This window comes from Malaclemys terrapin, chromosome 15 (genome assembly GCF_027887155.1).
Source record: "Malaclemys terrapin pileata isolate rMalTer1 chromosome 15, rMalTer1.hap1, whole genome shotgun sequence".
In the NCBI taxonomy this organism is placed as follows: Eukaryota; Metazoa; Chordata; order Testudines; family Emydidae; genus Malaclemys; species Malaclemys terrapin.
Genome location: NC_071519.1, coordinates 11,839,766 through 11,859,391, shown reverse-complemented (window position 1 = coordinate 11,859,391; position 19,626 = coordinate 11,839,766). Strand labels below are relative to the sequence as shown.

General features: G+C 47.0%; 2 protein-coding genes across 2 annotated transcripts in view; both read left to right on the top strand.

Annotated features, from left to right (window-relative positions):
* The window catches only part of LOC128822975 (zinc finger protein 420-like), a 56,429-nt gene extending 39,313 nt beyond the window's left edge, over positions 1-17,116 (top strand). The window contains exons 4-7 of the mRNA XM_054004909.1: positions 269-351; positions 2,218-2,344; positions 13,054-13,167; positions 13,575-17,116. Of these exons, the coding sequence (XP_053860884.1) occupies positions 269-351; positions 2,218-2,344; positions 13,054-13,167; positions 13,575-15,724 (2,474 nt within the window). The 3' untranslated portion in view covers positions 15,725-17,116. The remainder of the gene's footprint in view (positions 1-268; positions 352-2,217; positions 2,345-13,053; positions 13,168-13,574) is intronic.
* Positions 15,725-19,244, top strand: LOC128823073 (uncharacterized). Its single transcript, XM_054005151.1, has 2 exons — positions 15,725-18,204; positions 18,651-19,244. The coding sequence occupies exons 1-2, from the start codon at positions 17,673-17,675 to the stop codon at positions 19,133-19,135; spliced, it is 1,017 nt and encodes a 338-aa protein (XP_053861126.1). The 5' UTR covers positions 15,725-17,672; the 3' UTR covers positions 19,136-19,244.
* Positions 19,245-19,626: the final 382 nt, after the last annotated feature.

The following is a 19,626-nucleotide window of genomic DNA, read 5'->3' as shown; positions in this document are numbered from 1 at the left end:
CATTGGTGGGAGAGAAATTTAAGTGCAGAGACACGCGCAACTAAGTCAATGCCATGCAGCTTACGTTGACCTAGTGCAGATGAAGTCTTTATAATGTAGAGTAGGCCTGGGAGGCTTTAATCCTGGTGGGAAGACCTACCGCTAATAAAATCACTGTGGGAGAGCCTAGATAGTCACTTGCCACGGAAAAAAGTCTGGTGGGGCCTCTGTGTGAAGTGGACAAAAGCCTCTTCTGAAATCTCTCCAATTGTTCTTTTCGCCCCGACAGGCTACAGAATAACGTCCATGTTTTGCTCTGGATCGTCCCACCCTTCCAGAGGAAAGGCAATGGCTGCAGCGGAGTTAGCTGAGGTATGGGATTATCACAGAGCTGGTGGTGGTTTCTGTCTGGAGGGAGATGGGCAGTAAATGTACAGGAGGGTGGGAGCTGCTGGAGGTGGGAGAGGGCAGGAAATAACCAGGGTGGGGAAAGAGAGAGGACAAACTTGCCAGAATGAATTCGGATTAGGCCCCACATTGAAGGAGCAGACTCCTTGGGTTTGGGTGTGGAACTTCCCCTGTTTGTGGAACAGGAAATAACCCCCTGGCCAGGGCTGCAAAAACTTCCCAGACTCCTAGTGCTGCAGCCCGAACCAACAGACACACTTCAGCCACTTTTGGGGGAGGAATAGCTCAGTGGTTTGAGCATTGGCCCACTAAACCCAGGGTTGTGAGTTCAATCCTTGAGGGGGCCATTTAGGGATCTGGGGCAAAAAAAATTGGTCCTGCTAGTGAAGGCAGGGGACTGGACTTGATGACGTTTCAAAGTCCCTTCCAGTTCTATGAGACAGGTATATCTCCATATATTTTATTTTTTATTTACCACTCTCCCAAACTCTGTGTCATCTGCAAACTTCATCAGTGATATTATATTCTCTTCCAAGTCATTGATAAGCAAGTTAAATAGCAGAGGGCCAATAACCGATCCCTGTGGGACCCTAATAGAAACCCACCCACGTGACCATTTAGAGTTACATTTCAAAATGTATCAGCTGATTTTGAATGTAGTTCATGTATGTCATGTTAATTTTGTATTGATGTAGTTGTTTAAGTGTCATGCTGTACCAGGTCAAATACCTTAGAGAAATCAAAGTATATTACATTAACACTATTCCTTTATCAACCAAACTTCTGATCACCTTCCAAAAAAAAAAAAAAATCCAATTAGTTTGTGAGGATCTGTTTTCCCTAAATTTTTGTTGATTGGAATGAATTATATTACCCTCTTTTAATTCCCCCTCTGCCCCCGCATTATCTTGCCCATGTTCAATGTCAGGCCTGTTATCTTGGTCATCCCTTTTACAATTTTTTTAAATATAGGGGTAACTTTATTGTTGACTTCCAGTCTTCTGGAGTTTCCGCAGTGTTCCAAGAGCTCTTGAAAAGCAGCATTAATGGTCCAGAGATCTCCTCAACCTCCTCAGCCTGCTTTTTTAAAACTCTTGAATGGAAGATATCTGGAACTGCTGATTTTAAAAATGTCTGACGTTCGTAGCTTCTGTTTAACATCCTCGTGAATTAATATTTTAATGAAAAGAGTGGTGTTGTCATCATAAACATATCATGACATCATTTGCTTGTTTTCCCCAAATCCAGGAGTGAAATACTCACTGAACATTTTTACTTCTTCTGTATTATTATTGATAATTCTGCCCTTTCTGTCTAGTAATGGACCAATAACGTTGTTAGGATTTTTTTCTTTGTTATTGATATACTAAAAAACAAGAACCCTCCTTCATATTTCCTTAATTCTGCTGGCCAGAGAGTTCTCCATTTGTTTCTTTGCTTCGCCTTATTAATGTTCTACAATTCCAAGCTTCTGACATTATTTCCTGTCGATTTCCTCTTTCTTCCAGGTGTTTGTTTATATATAATTTTATGGGGGGGGAGATATTGGGATTGCCGCCAGGAGGCTGTCCCTGACCCTGCCGGGGACTCCATTTCCTGTATCAGCCTCTGGTTAGTAGGTGTGTGTGATGAATATGATGACCCCTGCTCCCACTGGGCAGCGTGAGGGGCTCTCTTTTTCTCCCCTCAACCTGGTGCCTCCTGACTCCTCAGGGTGGGAGTGGGACTGTGCTACCCTGTTGCTCCCAAGCTTCCATTTTCCTGTTCCTGCTCTCCCAGGAATCCTGGGGTTGTACTAAATTACTAAGTGAGGGGCTCTTGCTCTTTCAGGGGCCGGTGACCTTCGAGGAGGTGGCTGTGTATTTCACCGAGTCAGAGTGGGCTCTGCTGGACCCCGCTCAGAGAGCCCTCTACAGAGATGTCATGCAGAAGAACTATGAGAATGTGACCTCGCTGGGTAAGGAGTCCAGTCCCCTTGGTTATTGGAAGCTGTGGGTTCTCTAAAGAACCTCTGTAATAATAACTCTATACCAGGAGTCGGCAACCTTTCAGAAGTGATGTGCCGAGTCTTCATTTATTCGCTCTAATTTAAGGTTTGGCGTGCCAGTCATACATTAATGTTTTTAGAAGGTTTCTTTCTATAAGTCTGTAATATAGAACTGAACTATTGTTGTATGAAAAGTAAACAAGGTTTTAAAAAGGTTTAAGAAGCTTCATTTAAAATTAAATTAAAATGCAGATCTTATCAGTTTAGTGTGATCTTGCCCTTGCTTTTCCTTGCTGAGTTTTCCAATGGCACATATTTGGATACTTTAAGCTGCACACGGGGTTCTGAGTGATCAGTTGTTAACCGGCTTCGATTGGGACAGAGGGCAGATGTCATGTGTGAAAATACCTGTTCACACAGGTATGTGGATCCAAATGCTGAAAGCATTGCAAACACAATTTTTTTCAAACAGTTAAATTTCACTGGCAGGGACGTCCAGCAGGTCAGAGTAGAGGCCCCATGAACTCTCTCGGTAGCTTCAAGTGCACTCCACAGATCTCCAAACTTTGATGCCCCCAATTCTGAGCTTTTTAACTGAATGAGTTGCATTTTGAAATCTTCAACACCCATCCACTGAAATACAGACAAATCGAAGGTTCTTTCATTGAACTTTTCAGGTTTCATTAGAAAAGAAAGCATTGGGCCAAATTGCTGGAAATCTTGAAATCTGTCAGAAAATTCTGATTCCAGTTCTTGCAGGTATATTCTAATCTCAACATCAAACCAGTGCGCTGTTCCACGTGGCATGATACTGATGTAAGCAGCAAATCAGAACTTACAAATATCGTACAGTGGCGCTGGAACAATTTTTAAGGTGGGGGTGCTGCTGCGCCCCCTCTTGCTCCTGTCTGCACCCCTCACTACCCCAGGCTGGGGCCAGTGGGTCACAGCTGGGGGCAGCTGCAGAGCCCCAGGCTGGTGGCCGGGACCCCAGACGGGCAGCAAAGCCCCCTGGACCGGTGGCCGGGACTTGGGGCCAGCAGCAGGCTGAGAGGGGCCGGAGGCCGGAACCCCAGGCCAGCAGCCCGGGCAGTGTGAGTGCCACTGAAAATCAGTTTGTGTGCTGCCTTTGGCACACGTGCCATAGGTTGCCTACACCTGCTCTATACCTTTACTACTCATACATGTGTAGATTGGTTTCTGTGTCCTGGTCCCCTCCCCCTTTGACTTATGTCCCATCCCAGTATCATTTTTAGACATACACAAATTTTAAATGACCAGTGGCATAACAAATTATTTTTTTAAACAATATATTTCATTTATCCTTATTGGATGCATTAAAGTCCAGCCCCTACCATTTGTTTTCTCTCAGAGGGCTTTGACTATTGGATGTGGGAATTTTGGTAATATTTCTGTGATTCCAGTACATACCTCAGTTTACCTCTGTGCTTGATATAGGATCATAGAATCACAGGGTTGGAAGGGACCTCAGGAGGCCATCTAGTCCAACCCCTTGCTCAAAGCAGGACCAATTCCCAACTAAATCATCCCAGCCAGGGCTTTGTCAAGCGTCCTGTGCTTCACCACCCTCCTAGTGAAAAAGTTTTTCCTAATATCCAACCTAAACCTCCCCCACTGCAACTTGAGACCATTACTCCTTGTTCTGTCATCTGCTACCACTGAACAGTCTTTGGAACCCCCTTTCAGGTAGTTGAAAGCAGCTATCAAATCCCCCCTCATTCTTCTCTTCTGCAGACTAAACAATCCCAGTTCCCTCAGCCTCTCCTCATAAGTCATATGCTCCAGCCCCCTAATCATTTGTGTGGCCCTCCGTTGGACTCTTTCCAATTTTTCCACATCCTTCTTGTAGTGTGGGGCCCAAAACTGGACACAGTACTCCAGATGAGGCCTCACCAATGTCAAATAGAGGGGAACAATCACGTCCCTCGATCTGCTGGCAATGCCCCTACTTTAAAGGCCAAAATGCCGTTAGCCTTCTTGGCAACAAGGGCACGCTGTTGACTCATATCCAGCTTCTCGTCCACTGTAACCCCTTGGTCCTTTTCTGCAGAACTGCTTCCTAGCCATTCGGTCCCTAGTCTGTAGCAGTGAATGGGATTCTTCCGTCCTAAGTGCAGGACTCTGCACTTGTCCTTGTTGAACCTCATCAGATTTCTTTTGGCCCAATCCTCTAATTTGTCTAGGTCCCTCTTTATCCGATCCCTACCCTCCCGTGTATCTACCACTCCTCCCAGTTTAGTGTCCTCTGCAAACTTGCTGAGAGTGTAGTCCACGCCATCCTCCAGATCATTAATGAAGATATTGAACAAAATTGGCCCAAGGACCGACCCTTGGGGCACTCCGCTTGTTACCAGCTGCCAACTAAACATGGAGCCCTTGATCACTACCTGTTGTGCCCAACGATCTAGCCAGCTTTCTATCCACCTTATAGTGCATTCATCCAGCCCATGCTGCTTTAACTTGCCAGCAAGAATACTGTGGGAGACCGTATCAAAAGCTTTGCCAAAGTCAAGGAATAACACATCCACTGCTTTCCCCTCATCCACAGAGCCAGTTATCTCCTTATAGAAGGCAATTAGGTTAGTCAGGCATGACTCCCACTTGGTGAATCCATGCTGACTGTTCCTGATCCGTTTCCTCTCCTCTAAGTGCTTCAGAATTGATTCCTTGAGGACCTGCTCCAGGATTTTTCCAGGGACTGAGTGAGGCTGACTGGCCTGTAGTTCCCCGGATCCTCCTCTTTCCCTTTTTTAAAGATGGGCACTACATTAGCCTTTTTCCAGTCATCCGGGACCTCCCCCGATCGCCATGAGTTTTCAAAGATAATGGCCAATGGCTCTGCAATCATATCCGCCAACTCCTTTAGCACCCTCGGATGCAGCGCATCCGGCCCCATGGACTTGTGCTCGTCCAGTTTTTCTAAATAGTCCCGGACCACTTCTTTCTCCACAGAGGGCTGGTCACCTACTCCCCATACTGTGCTGTCCAGTGCAGCAGTCTGGGAGCTGACCTTGTTTGTGAAGACAGGCAAAAAAAGCATTGAGTACATTAGCTTTTCCCACATCCTCTGTCACTAGGTTGCCTCCCTTAGTCAGTAAGGGGGGGACCCACACTTTCCTTGACTTTCTTCTTGTTGTTAACATACCTGAAGAAACCCTCTTGTTACTCTTAACATCTCTTGCTAACTGCAAGTGTGATTTGACCTTCCTGATTTCACTCCTGAATGCCTGAGCAATATTTTTATACTCCTCCCTGGTCATTTGTCCAAGCTTCCACTTCTTGTAAGCTTCTTTTTTGCGTTTAAGATCAGCAAGGATTTCTCTGTTAAGCCTAGCACGCCTCCTTCTTGGAACACCATCCCATGGTCGAAGAATCCAAAGCCTTCTCTCCGACACCACCTGCTTAGCCATTTGTTGACTTGCACAATTCGACGGTCTCTACCCAGGCTTTTTCCCTGCACAGGGAGGGTGGACGAGAACACCACTTGCACCTCAAACTCCTTTATCCTTCTTCCCAGAGCCACATAGTCTGCTACATAGTCATATGACTATAATCAGAGTGTGAAGACCAGGACACATGAGGTGTTTTTGTTACAGAGCTGTCATGGGTTCGCACAGAGAGCTCTCTTGGAACTAAAAGCATGTCTACACTGCAAGCGCTACAGCTGAAAGTGGCCAGCCCAGAATTGTTCCGCAGACCCAGCTGTGTCTAAGTGGGTGCTAGGCTGACCTAACTATGGCAACGTCTGCACTACAGAGTTTCGTCAATGCCGTGTGTGTTGGTTAAAGCAGGTTCTTCTTTGAGGGATGGTCCCTATTGAATTCCACTGAGGCTAATGCGCATGCGTCCTGCTCCCAGAGCCGGAGCTTTTTATAGTAGTAGTGTCTGTGGGGTCACGTGTGCGCCCTTGCGTTGCCTTGTGGTTTTGCCTGCGTCTCCAGTTCCCTCTCATCGCCGCCCGGTCCAAGTCAGAGCTTCTGCTGTCCCCTCGTCCCTGGTGACGCATTTTCTTTCTTTAGTCAGGATGTTACCCGCACAATTTAACGCTCCCACCCACTCCCCGTCCTTGTGGGTACGCAGGGACAAGAGGCCCAACTTCACCCCTCCCTGGGCTCAGGGCCAATATCCCTTCCTAGTGAACTCAGGGTGCTACAGGTCTGCAGGGCCCTTTCCCAATGAAAGAGCCTTACACAGTCATATCCTTAAACATGTTCATGTATTTATTAGCAACTAATCAACAGAATACACACGCCAAGCATCTAATGCTCACCCCTCCCAGCAAAGACATCTGGACGTCTCCCGGTGGCCAGTCAGGATCTGCTCTCGTCCGGGGCTCCGTCTTCTGCGCAATATGGTCATGCAGGGGTAAAAGTCCTGGCATCTTTGGTCTTGAGCTGTGTCTGTGAGTTAAGTGCCAACGATCTCGTCTTCTGAGCCCCCATTACGTAGTTAAAATGAGGATTTCTCTTATCTATGCTTGAACCAATTATAGCTATGCAAAAACACTAACCAATCATTTTCACTGTACAGGGGTTCACATGCCTAAGACCACCTATTGCATTAGCTTTTGTGTTTTTCAAAGTTAGTTAAAACTTCTCAAGGTCCACTTATCTTTGTGCTTTGTTAGTGGAATACACTGTCAGGGTAGAATTGCTTAACCAGCAGTAGACTGGGACTCTCTGCCTATTTAAAGTACACTTTCTAACTATTTATTTAAAATTTCTTTAGCAACAGCAAAACATCCTACCTTTTATTATCAGACAAACTGCAGAAACTGAAGGCTAACGTATCCATTCTCTCCCCATTCTCATGACTTTGTGAATATCTGTCTGTCTATCTCCAATTAGTAGGGCTGTAGCTGCAGCTAATACTTTTCTACCTGTCTGCCAAGGCCAAATTCTCCTGACTCTCTAGTTTTGTTTCCAACGTATGGTGGTTGAGCCTAGAAGATGGCTGTGGGTTATGCTAAGTCCATACACCAGATGGCTGTGAGTCATGTCAAATCAAAGCCTCTCATTAGAAGGACTTTGTTGTTTTATGTAGTAGTTTTCTTGTTTCTGAAATTTTCGTAGGATTAAGGACTGGCGATGCCATAATGGCGGTTTCCTGCCAAACAATCCCTAACTCCCCGCCTCGCCCCCAGCAGCCGTGTCTGGGTACTCTCTATAGTCAAGGTTTTCCTGGTTTCAGTAGTGATTTTTCTTGTTTCTGAAAGTTCCGCTATTCTCAGGATGCAGTTCCCCTCCAAACCCTCCTCCCACCCCTCGCCCCGTCTCTCCCTCCAGCACTCAGGTCTGGATGCTGGATTATGATTGAGAGGACAGGATTCAAAGTCTGCACTTCCTGTCCTCATTTGTTCTTCACCAATGATGAGCACCAATGCGGTCTGTATTGCTTGGGGGAAGCCCACACCACATCCAGGTGCAGCATCGGTCTCTGTTTCCGTGCCCCCGCACGCCCTCCCCTGCCCCCCCCCCTTCTTGAGAAGCATCTCATGGAAGTCGCCCCGGTCTGGGGTTGAAGGCTGGCCCCGGAACCCCCCACTACATTGGACTGAACAGTCTAAGCGTGCACCTCCTACCGTGGAGCTTCAGTCCGGCTCCGCTGGCACCAGTGATACGGACCCCACGCCGGGGCCTAGTCATGAGTCACAGAAACACGCACATAGGCATAGCAGTGAGTCTTCCTCCAGGTCGAAGGAGGATGCCACAGCGTCCATGAGTTCTGGCCAAGGAGAGGCATCCCGCTCCAAGAGCGACAAAAAGCAGCATCACTTGCTGGAGCTGCCAGTTCCAGGTATGGACTCGCACAGCCTCGGCCTGGGCTCCGCTGACATCTGGTGAATCACCAGTTCTGAGATGTTTCCCCTTTCTGGCCCCAGTTCCATCCATAGACCTGGTGCCGTTGACTCCAAGGAAACGCTCAACTGCTCCCCCTGTCCCCCCGGCCCTCATGAACTGTTCACCCTGGGAAGGATGAAGTTTCCATGTGTCCTGATTCCCTCACCTACTGAGAGGGCCCCATCCCCTGTATCCAACCTGTCAACTCTTTGGCTGTGTTCCTGTGACGCTCCCTGCTCCATCAGCACCATCATTGATGCCGAACTTCAGTTCCTCCTCGGAGTCTGAGGGCCTGGACATTACGTATGGTCCGCTGCTTCCATTCTGAAGATGTGACTCTCAGAAGGTCCCGATGGCACCGTGGCAATACCCTCCCTTACCTCAATCCAGGAGCTACTGGTACCTGACTCCCTGGGCACCAGCGCTGCAACAGCAGGATCCAACCAGGTTGGCCATATGGGAGCTTGTGGCCCCAATATTCTCCTTCAGAACAGTCCTGTTCAGCACGGGAATCCTCTCCTGTAGCACAGACCTGTCCTTCGCCGAGTAGGCATTTGAAACCGGGATTGGACGATGCCCCGATCAGCCCGGTCCCAATGGTACTGACAGTCGGAGGGATTTCTCTCATCATCCCGAGGCAAGGCTGTGTCATTGACTCTCTCTTCTCTCCCAGACTACTACTGTCAGTTTCAAGAGCTGCTATGAAGGACAGCTCATGCTCTCGAAATACCGTTGGAGGAGGTGCATCACAAGCGGCACCACCTGCTGGACATTTTGCACGCAGTGGTTCTGTTAGGGGGCTTATTCCTTCAACCTCTCACTTCCCTGGTCCTTCTCGCATGAACAGAGAGCAACAATACCCAAAATCCAAATGTGCAAACAATTCGTTGTTTATTGGGGTGAACTTCCAGCAGGCACGATTCCTGTTTCCTTCCTCAGTGTCCCCCTTCCCAGCTCTGACACCACAGAGCCTTCCCTGTTCCCATTCCCCCTTTAGCAAAACATGATTCCAATTTCCCCACCCCCATTCCCCCTTATTTCCTGATTCCTGAACACTTGGAAGGTGGTAAGGTGATAGGGAACAGCCAGCATGGATTTGTGAAGAACAAATCATGTCAAACCAATCTGATAGCTTTCTTTGATAGGATAACGAGCCTTGTGGATAAGGGTGAAGCGGTGGATGTGGTATACCTAGACTTTAGTAAGGCATTTGATACGGTCTCGCATGATATTCTTATCGATAAACTAGGCAAATACAAATTAGATGGGGCTACTATAAGGTGGGTGCATAACTGGCTGGATAACCGTACTCAGAGAGTTGTTATTAATGGTTCCCGATCCTGCTGGAAAGGCGTAACGAGTGGGGTTCCGCAGGGGTCTGTTTTGGGACCGGCTCTGTTCAATATCTTCATCAACGACTTAGATATTGGCATAGAAAGTACGCTTATTAAGTTTGCGGATGATACCAAACTGGGAGGGATTGCAACTACTTTGGAGGACAGGGTCATAATTCAAAATGATCTGGACAAATTGGAGAAATGGGCTGAGGTAAACAGGATGAAGTTTAACAAAGACAAATGCAAAGTGCTCCACTTAGGAAGGAAAAATCCATTTCACACATACAGAATGGGAAAAGACTGTCTAGGAAGGAGTACGGCAGAAAGGGATCTAGGGGTTATAGTGGACCACAAGCTAAATATGAGTCAACAGTGTGATGCTGTTGCAAAAAAAGCAAACATGATTCTGGGATGCATTAACAGGTGTGTTGTGAGCAAGACACGAGAAGTCATTCTTCCGCTCTACTCTGCTCTGGTTAGGCCTCAGCTGGAGTATTGTGTCCAGTTCTGGGCACCGCATTTTAAAAAAGATGTGGAGAAATTGGAAAGGGTCCAAAGAAGAGCAACAAGAATGATTAAAGGTCTTGAGAACATGACCTATGGAGGAAGGCTGAAAGAACTGGGTTTGTTTAGTTTGGAAAAGAGAAGACTGAGAGGGGACATGATAGCAGTTTTCAGGTATCTAAAAGGGTGTCATAAGGAGGAGGGAGAGAACTTGTTCACCTTAGCCTCTAAGGATAGAACCAGAAACAATGGGTTTAAACTGCAGCAAGGGAGGTCTAGGTTGGACATTAGGAAAAAGTTCCTAACTGTCAGGGTGGTTAAACACTGGAACAAATTGCCTAGGGAGGTTGTGGAATCTCCGTCTCTGGAGATATATAAGAGTAGGTTAGATAAATGTCTATCAGGGATGGTCTAGACAGTATTTGGTCCTGCCATGCGGGCAGGGGACTGGACTCGATGACCTCTCGAGGTCCCTTCCAGTCCTATAATCTATGAATCTATGAATTGACTGCAAACTATATTGTAAAACTTATAGTTCTGCTTAGCTATACCTTAACCAATCATTTTACTGAAATTTAACTAATCAATCCTAACATACTGTAACATGGTTATTTAACCAATTATATCCCACCACCTTAATTGGTTTACACCCTACAAAATTCATTATACAGTAGACAGAAACAATCACAGAACTAGACAGATTATACAGGAAAACAATAGGGAAGTGGAGACTACAGTGACAGAACAATACAGAAATAAAGATTTCACATCCCAGCTATCAATAAGTAAGTTCTTGCCAGACAGGATGCTATCAAAGTAAGTTTCCTTTTACATCTTCTAGGCTCTTCCCTTTCTTTGGAGGTGATAGGAATATCAGGACAGGATTGTATTCCTAACAGCCCAGTAGCACCTTATTTCAATGTGATTAGTTTGGAATGTGAGGATGTGACCATACACTTCCCGGTTTATGGCTAGCCTCTGCTGCTTAGCCGAAGAACCAGGCCTCAGACTGTCACAGTAAGAGAAGGCCCTTAGACAGACAGACTGATTTTGATTCTTCTTTTATACCTCTGTAACTAGCTAAGTGATAAGAATACACCTAAAGTCTCAAAGACAGGCCTGAATATCTATATCCTAACACTCCACCCCTTTTTTTTTCTTTTTCTTTTGGGATCCTCCTGCCCAGGTATCCCTGGAAAAGCATAGGACACATGGTGACACATTTCCTGATAGGGCCAGGCATCAAGGTGGAAGGTGTGATATTCCACTTGTCCCACTGCCCCTTGTGTAGTACAGTGCCCTGCACCTTCTCTCGTACGAGCATACCACACCTATTCCAATTAGTGTTCCCATTATAGTGGGCCCGAGAAGATTGGGTCTGGGTTGTCTTGGTGTGGGGCGGGGAGGGCTTATAAGTAATGTAGTAAGTTATCTCCATATGGAGTGTAACACAAGTAGAGTTAACAATCCACAATGCACAGCAACACTGAGAGTCCTGACCACTGCAGTATGGTCCAACATCCGAGCCACCACCTTCGACAGGGTTAAGATCTTAATGTGTCCATTTGCTGGCAGTTGCAACAAGCTGCCCCTGCAGGTTTTGCGTGCTTTTGTCCACATCGTAAGTCTATTGAATGTCCACAGAAAAATGGGTTATTGTCCAAACAAACTTAACCATTTGGTATGGAATAGGCAGTATGCCCTGGTTCAATTATTCACAGCATTAAGATTTACAGATCCATTTGTGCACCACAGTCCAGATAGCAGAGTGTAGATGTGTGTAATTTGGTTAGGGGCTAGTGTAATTGTGTCCCCTAGTAATATGTACATTTCCAGAAAAACACCTCATACGCAGTACACCCAATTGTCCACCCCTTGCCATAGGCCATTGATCCTGCTCCTCCATAGTCATAGGAGAGGGGCACATCCAAACATCTTTAATTTACATTATTTTACACACCCCTCCATTGATTCCCAGTGAGCACCTCCCCAACCAGGTGGGATATGGGCCCATTCCACGAGAGTGCCAACATCGACTACTGCCGGGCTCCGTGACGTGACCCTTACGGACATATATGAGACGGCCATGTGGAGTTGGGTACACACCTTTTCTTCTCCTTATGCTGCAGCGTGTGGTTCTGTGGCAGACAGCTCATTCAGTGCAAAGATCCTCCACTCCACAGTTCGGTCGTCTTCCTCTCACCCTCTGCCTATCTAGGTACTGCTCGTTACTCACCCTTGGTGGAATACAATAGAGACCATCACTCTAAGAAGAAAAGAAGCCTCCTCTAGTATGTTATTCCCCTGCTCCGGAAGTGCTGATCTGTGTAGGGAGTATGATAGAGGTATATAAAATCATCAGTGATGTGGAGAAAGTGAATAAGGAAAAGTTTTTTACTTATTCTCATAATATAAGAACTAGGGGCCACCAAATGAAATTAATGGGCAGCAAGTTTAAAACAAAAGGAAGTTCTTCTTCACACAGCGCACAGTCAACCTGTGGAACTCCTTGCCTGAGGAGGTTGTGAAGGCTAGGACTATAACAGGGTTTAAAAGAGAACTGGATAAATTCATGGAGGTTAAGTCCGTTAATGACTTAGCCAGGATGGGTAAAGAATGGTGTCCCTAGCCTCTTTCTGTCAGAGGGTGGAGATGGACGGCAGGAGAGAGATCACTTGATCATTACCTGTTAGGTTCATTGCCTCTGGGGCACCTAGCATTGGCCACTATTGGTAGACAGGTTACTGGGCTAGATGGACCTCTGGTCTGACCCAGTACGGCTGTTCTTTTGTTCTTATGGTAGGTTGTTTGTCAGCGGCCCAGGCTGGGAGCTACAACAGCAAAGCATTGTGAGGAACCCAGGATTACAGGGCAGGTGGTGACACAACCTTTCGGGGGTCTGGATTGCACCCCCAGAATGTGACACAAGTATCCATCAAATTCAGCTGATCTCACTTGTTTTCTGTCACTTGTGCAGGGTTTCTAGTTTCCAAACCTCATGTGATCTCCTGGCTGGAACGAGGGGAGGAATCATGGGTCCCAGATCTCCAGGACTCTGAGGAGAGAGAGACCCTGAGAGATGCCTGCACAGGTGAGGAATCAGTTAAACCAACTCAAAATCTGTCCCTGAATTAGGGAAATATTTGGGAATCCTACAAAGCCCCTGTGAGCTTTCTGAGTTCAGGGTTGTTCTCAGGAGGTGTGGCATCCTCATGGCAGACTTCACTTATGGCTTCCTACCTTTCCTGACTCTCGCCTGATATTAGCTCACTCCCCAGTCTGCTTTTTCCCCGAGTACTTAGTTGAAATTTAGACCCAGAATTGATCCCCTCGTCTCTCTCATTTGGGGAAAGGTTTGGGGGAAATTCAGCTTTCTTTGTTTGATCTCTCCGTCACTCACTTTTGTTTGTTCCCCCCTTTCTTCCATTCCTCTCTCTGAGGTTCCCTTTTCCTCTGGCAAAGGGAGTGACCTGTGTCTGGTTTCTCTCTCTATCCTAGCAGATGATGGGATGGTGAATGAGGAGGAGAATCCTCAACGAGACGATGCTGAGCAAGTAGAAGCACATGGGACATTCTCAGAAAGATCCAAAGGGAATGTTTCCTGGAGTTGTGCACAGACAAACGACCATGAGAGTCAGCACAGACCAGGGAAAAAGTTCAGTAGAGGCTCAGACCTTATTAGACATGAGAGAATCAACACAGGAGAAACACCGTACATCTGCCTGGAGTGTGGGAAAACCTTCAAACATAATTCAGTCTTTATCATACATCAGAGAATCCACACTGGAGAGAGACCATACACATGCCCCGAGTGTGGGAAAAGCTTCGGTTGCAGCTCAAACCTTACCACACATTACAGAATCCACACAGGGGAGAAACCCCACACTTGTCATGAGTGTGGGAAAGGCTTCAGTCGGAGCTCAGAGCTTACGTTCCATAGGAGAATCCACACAGGAGAAAGACCCTACACTTGCTGTGAGTGCGGGAAAAGCTTCATTCGGAGCTCAGAGCTTAATAAGCACCAGAGAATCCACACTGGAGAGAGACCCTTCAGATGTTCTGAGTGCGGGAAAGGCTTCAATAATAGGTCTCAGCTTGTCACACATCGGCGAAACCACACAGGAGAGAGACCGTACACATGCCCCGAGTGTGGGAAAAGCTTCAGTCGCAGCTCAAACCTTACCACACATTACAGAATCCACACAGGGGAGAAACCCCACACTTGTCATGAGTGTGGGAAAGGCTTCGGTCGGAGCTCAGAGCTTACGTTACATAGGAGAATCCACACAGGAGAAAGACCCTACACTTGCTGTGAGTGCGGGAAAACCTTCATTCGGAGCTCAGAGCTTAATAAGCACCAGAGAATCCACACTGGAGAAAGACCCTTCAGATGTACTGAGTGCGGGAAAGGCTTCAATAATAGGTCTCAGCTTGTCACACATCGGCGAAACCACACAGGAGAGAGACCCTACTCATGCCTTGAGTGTGGGAAAGGCTTCACTTCTAGCTCACAGCTTGTCTCGCATCAGCGAATCCACACAGGAGAGAGACCCTATTCATGCCCTGAGTGTGGAAAAAGCTTCAGTTCTAACTCACAGCTGGTCTCACATCGGAAAATCCACACAGGAGAGAGACCCCATTCATGCCCTGAGTGTGGGAAAAGGTTCAGTCATAGTTCACAGCTTATCACACATAAGAGAACCCATACGGGAGAGAAACCGTACACATGTCCTGAGTGTGGGAAAAGCTTCAGTCAGAGCTCACAGCTTGTCACACATCAGAGAATCCACACAGGTGAGAAACCCTACACGTGCCTTGAGTGCGGGAAAAGCTTCAATCGGAACTCATTGCTGATCATGCATCATAGAATCCACACAGGTGAGAGACCCTACACGTGCCTTGAGTGTGGGAAAAGCTTCATTCGGAGCTCACTGCTGATCATACATCAAAGAATTCACACTGAGGAGAGACCTTACAGATGCCCTGAATGCGGGAAAGCCTTCGTTTGTAGCTATCAGCTTGTCTCACATCGGAGAATCCACACAGGAGAGAAACCCTACTCATGCCCTGAGTGTGAGAAAAGCTTCACTGATAGATCACAGCTGATCAAACATAAGAGAAGACACACGGGTGAGTCCCCCTACACATGCCCTGAGTGTGGAAAAAGCTTCAGTTCACACTCACACCTTAACGCACATAAGAGAATTCACACAGGAGAGAGACCCTACACATGTTCTGAGTGCGGGAAAAGTTTCCGTCAGAGATCAAACCTTATCGCTCATCAGAGAATCCACACAGGGGAGACGCCCTATAGCTGCCCTGAGTGTGGGAAAAGCTTCCGTCGGAACTCAGAGCTCATCATACATCAGAGAAACCACACAGGAGAGAGACCCTACACATGCTCTGAATGTGGGAAAAGCTTCAATCAGAGAGCAAACCTTATCACACATCAGAGAAACCACACAGGAGAGAGACCCTACACATGCTCTGAGTGTGGGAAAAGCTTCATTCGGCGCTCAGAGCTTAATAAACACCAGAGAGTCCACACTAGAGAGAGACCCTTCAGATGCCCTCAGTGCGGTAAAGGCTTCACTTCTAGCTCACGGCTTGTCTCACATCAAAAAATCCACACAGGAGAGAAGCCCTAGTCGTGCCCTGTATGTGGGAAAGGCTTCAGTCAGTTCACGGATCATCACACATCAGAGAATCCACACAGGAGAATAACACTATACTTGTATTCAGGAGGGCTGCCCAAAGATTTTTTGTTTTGGGTTTTGTTTTGGTAATACGTTGGCTAATTCCCACATATTGGTCTTTAAGGTCAATTGCACCATTTCCTTTACTGTAGTCTCTCAGCTCCCTTCTGGTGAGTTGCCGCCTTCTATCTTTTGCAGCTCACCTTACTTTGGGGTGAATCCTGTGATCCTTTCTAACAACTCCTTTGTCTTATGAGTTATGGGAATGTGTATCCCTCTTGACAGAAATGCCCATCAATCGGAGTTGGGGGAGAGAGGGTTGACCTCATCTAGCTACAGTGAGATAAAAACTGTCTGTGCCTTGTCTCCACCAGAACTCTACATTGAGTAGACCATGTCTACACTACCACTTATGTCGGCAAAACTTATGTCGCTCAGGGGTGTGAAGAAAAACCCCACTCCTGACTAACAAGTTTTGTCGGCATAATTGGCAGTGTGTACAGCGCTGTGTCGGTGGGAGAGCTTCTCCCGCCCACATAGCTACCACCGCTCAATGGGAGTAGTTTAATTATGTCGACGGGAGAGCTCTCGCCCGCCACCATAGAGCGACTTCACAAGAAAACTTACACCAGCGCGGTTGCATAAATACAGTTGTGCCACTGTAAGGTCTCGAATGTAGATACAGCCTAAATTGCTCAAATTAGCTATCTTGGTGTAAAAACACAACTATCTTTTCAGGGCAGACATAACCCAGGTGCAGTGGTCTGGTTAACTTTCCCCTTGTGCTGACCTGATCTCCATCACCCTTCCTAGTCCTGATAAACTCTGAGCATCACATTGCAAATTTCCTGGTTGGGCGAGAGTCTCATTCCCAGGTTTTCTGACATTACTTGTGGTTGTTCTGAAGAGGAGGTAGTTTTTCTACCAGTTTTCTGATTTAGAATATAATGAGATGTAATTAAAAGGCAGGAGGAAAGGTAGAAAAAAAGTATCATTTCAGCCTTTCCAGATGGAAAGATTGGCTGATTTTCCCTATTATGATGATGCTAAAACCTTTTGTAACTAACATGACTGAATTGTAATGAGGTGGTGCTGAGTGAAGAAGGTTTGAATGGACCAGAGGACAGCGTAATAGGAAAATCAGTTCTAATTTGGCGTCATGAGATGTAAGATGCTCTGGAATTTCATTTTATATGATACTGAAACTGTATTATTCGCTTGTGTGTTGAGGGTTTTTCTTTCCTGAGGGCTTTTGATAACAAAACTGGATATTAGTTTTTTGTTATAGGGTGAACTTCACGTTTTGGGTGTATTTTGAAACAAATGACCATTTACTTAAAACAATTTCTTTTTGTGCGTGTCTTTTTTCCACTCCTCCATTATGGCATGGAGAAAGTTCAAGAGCAGTTCAGTCATCAGGAATGAATACTCAAAGCTATTGGATGTGCTACCAGAGAGAGTAGCATTTTAAAATTGTACATCTAACTATGGAACGGAATTGAATAACACTGTGATTATATAGCCGTGGTCTACACTGCGAGTTTAGGTCAATTTTTAACAGTGTTAGATCGATTTTAACCCTGCACCCATCCACACGACAAAGCCATTTTTTTGACTTAAAGGGCTCGTAAAATCGATTTCTGTATTCCTCCGACGAAGGGATTAGTGCTGAAATCAACCTTGCCGGGTTGAATTTGGGGTAGTGTGGTCGCGATTCGACGGTATTGGCCTCCGGGAGCTATCCTAGAGTGCTCCATTGTGACCGTTCTGGACAGCGCTCTCAACTCAGATGCACTAGCCAGGTAGACAGGAAAAGGCCTGCAAACTTTTGAATCTCATTTCCTGTTTGGCCAGCGTGGCAAGCTGCAGGTGAGTGCAGATCTCATCAGCAGAGGTGACCATGATGGAGTCCCAGAATCGCAAAAGAGCTCCAGCATGGACAGAACGGGAGGTACGGGATCTGATTGCTGTATGGGGAGACGAATCCGTGCTATCAGAACTCCATTCCAAAAGACAAAATGCCCAAACATTTGAAAAAATCTCCAAGGGCATGAAGGACAGAGGCAATAACAGGGCCCCTCAGCAGTGCCGCACGAAACTTAAGGAGCTCAGGCAAGCCTACCAAAAAACCAGAGAGGCTAACGGCTGCTTGGGGTCAGAGCCCCAGACATGCCACTTCTATGATGAGCTGCATGCCATTCTAGGGGGTGCAGCCACCACTACCCCACTCCTGTGCTTTGACTCTGTCAATGGATTATCACGCAACAGGGATGCACATTTTGGGGTCGAGGAAGAGGAGGAGGTTCAAGCAAGCAGAGAAACCAATTTCCCCGAGAGCCAGGAACTGTTTCTCACCCTGGACCTGGAGACAGTACCCCCGGAACCCACCCAAGGGAGGCTCCCGGACCTGCCAGGCAGAGAAGGGACCTCTGGTGAGTGTACCTTTGTAAATATAATACATGGTTTAAAAGCAAGCATGTTTATTGATTAATTTGCCCTGAAGGTTGTTGGCAATTTAGGATGCATTTGCGGCCAGTACAACTGCTGAAAAAGTCTGTTAAGGTGTCTGGGAATGGAGCGGAAATCCTCCAGGGACATCTCCATGAAGCTATCCTGGATGGTCACTCCTCATGGTCACCTGGTTGAAATAGGGTAATTTTATTAAGAGGACATTTAGAGGTGGCCGTTAGCCGTGCGGTGCGGTGAGGGTTGAAGCGATCATCCCAGAGAAGTGGGTGGGTGGGTGTGTGGGGGGGGTTAGTTGGGTTTGTGCTGCACGTTAACCCAAAAACCGCAGCCCCTCCTTTTAAATTGCCAACCCATTGTTCTCTAAAATGTCTTTTTAAACTACTACTCTCTCTTTTTTCCCCTCCCGCAGCTGCAAATGTTTCAACGCTGCCCCTATCATCTCCATCCCAGAGGCTAGCGAAGATTAGAAGGCGAAAAAAATGCACTTGCGATGAAATGTTCTCTGAGCTCATGCAGTCCTCCCACCCTGAAAGATCCCAGCAGAATGCGTGGAGGCAAGCAATGTCAGAGTCTAGGAAATCACAATACGAACGCGAGGATAGGTGGCGGGTTGAAGGTGATAGGGGGTGTCAGCTTGCTGACAGAAGGCAGGAGGCAATGCTGAGGTTACTGGAGGATCAAACTGATATGCTTCAGTATATAGTTGAGCTGCAGGAAAGGCAGGAGCACAGACCGCTGCTGCAGCCCCTGTGTAACCAACCACCCTCCTGCCCAAGTTCCATAGCCTCCTCACCCAGACGCCCGAGAACGTGGTGGGGGCGCCTCTGGGCACCCAAGCACTCCACCCCAGAGCACTGCACACGCAACAGAAAGCTGACATTCAATAAGTTTTAAAGTGTAGTGTGGCCTTGTCCTTCCCTCCTCTCCAACCCCACCCGGGCTATCTTGGCAGTTATACCTCCTATTTGTGTGATGAATTAATAAACAATGCATGAATTTGAAACAACAATGACTTTATTGCTCTGCAAGCGGTGATCGAAGCGGGGAGGGGAGGGCGGTTGGCTTAAAGGGAAGTAGAGTGAACCAAGGGGGTGGGTTTTCGTGAAGGAAACAAACAGAACTTTTACACCGTAGTCTGGCCAGTCATGAAACTGGTTTTCAAAGCTTCTCTGATGTGCACCGCGCCCTCCTGTACTCTTCTAACTGCCCTGGTGTCTGGCTGCATGTAATCAGCTGCCAGGCGATTTGCCTCAACCTCCCACTCCGCCATAAACATCTCCCCCTTACTCTCACAGATATTGTGGGGCGCACAGCAAGCAGTAATAACAATGGGAATATTGTTTTTGCTGAGGTCTAACCGAGTCAGTAAACTGCACCAGCACACT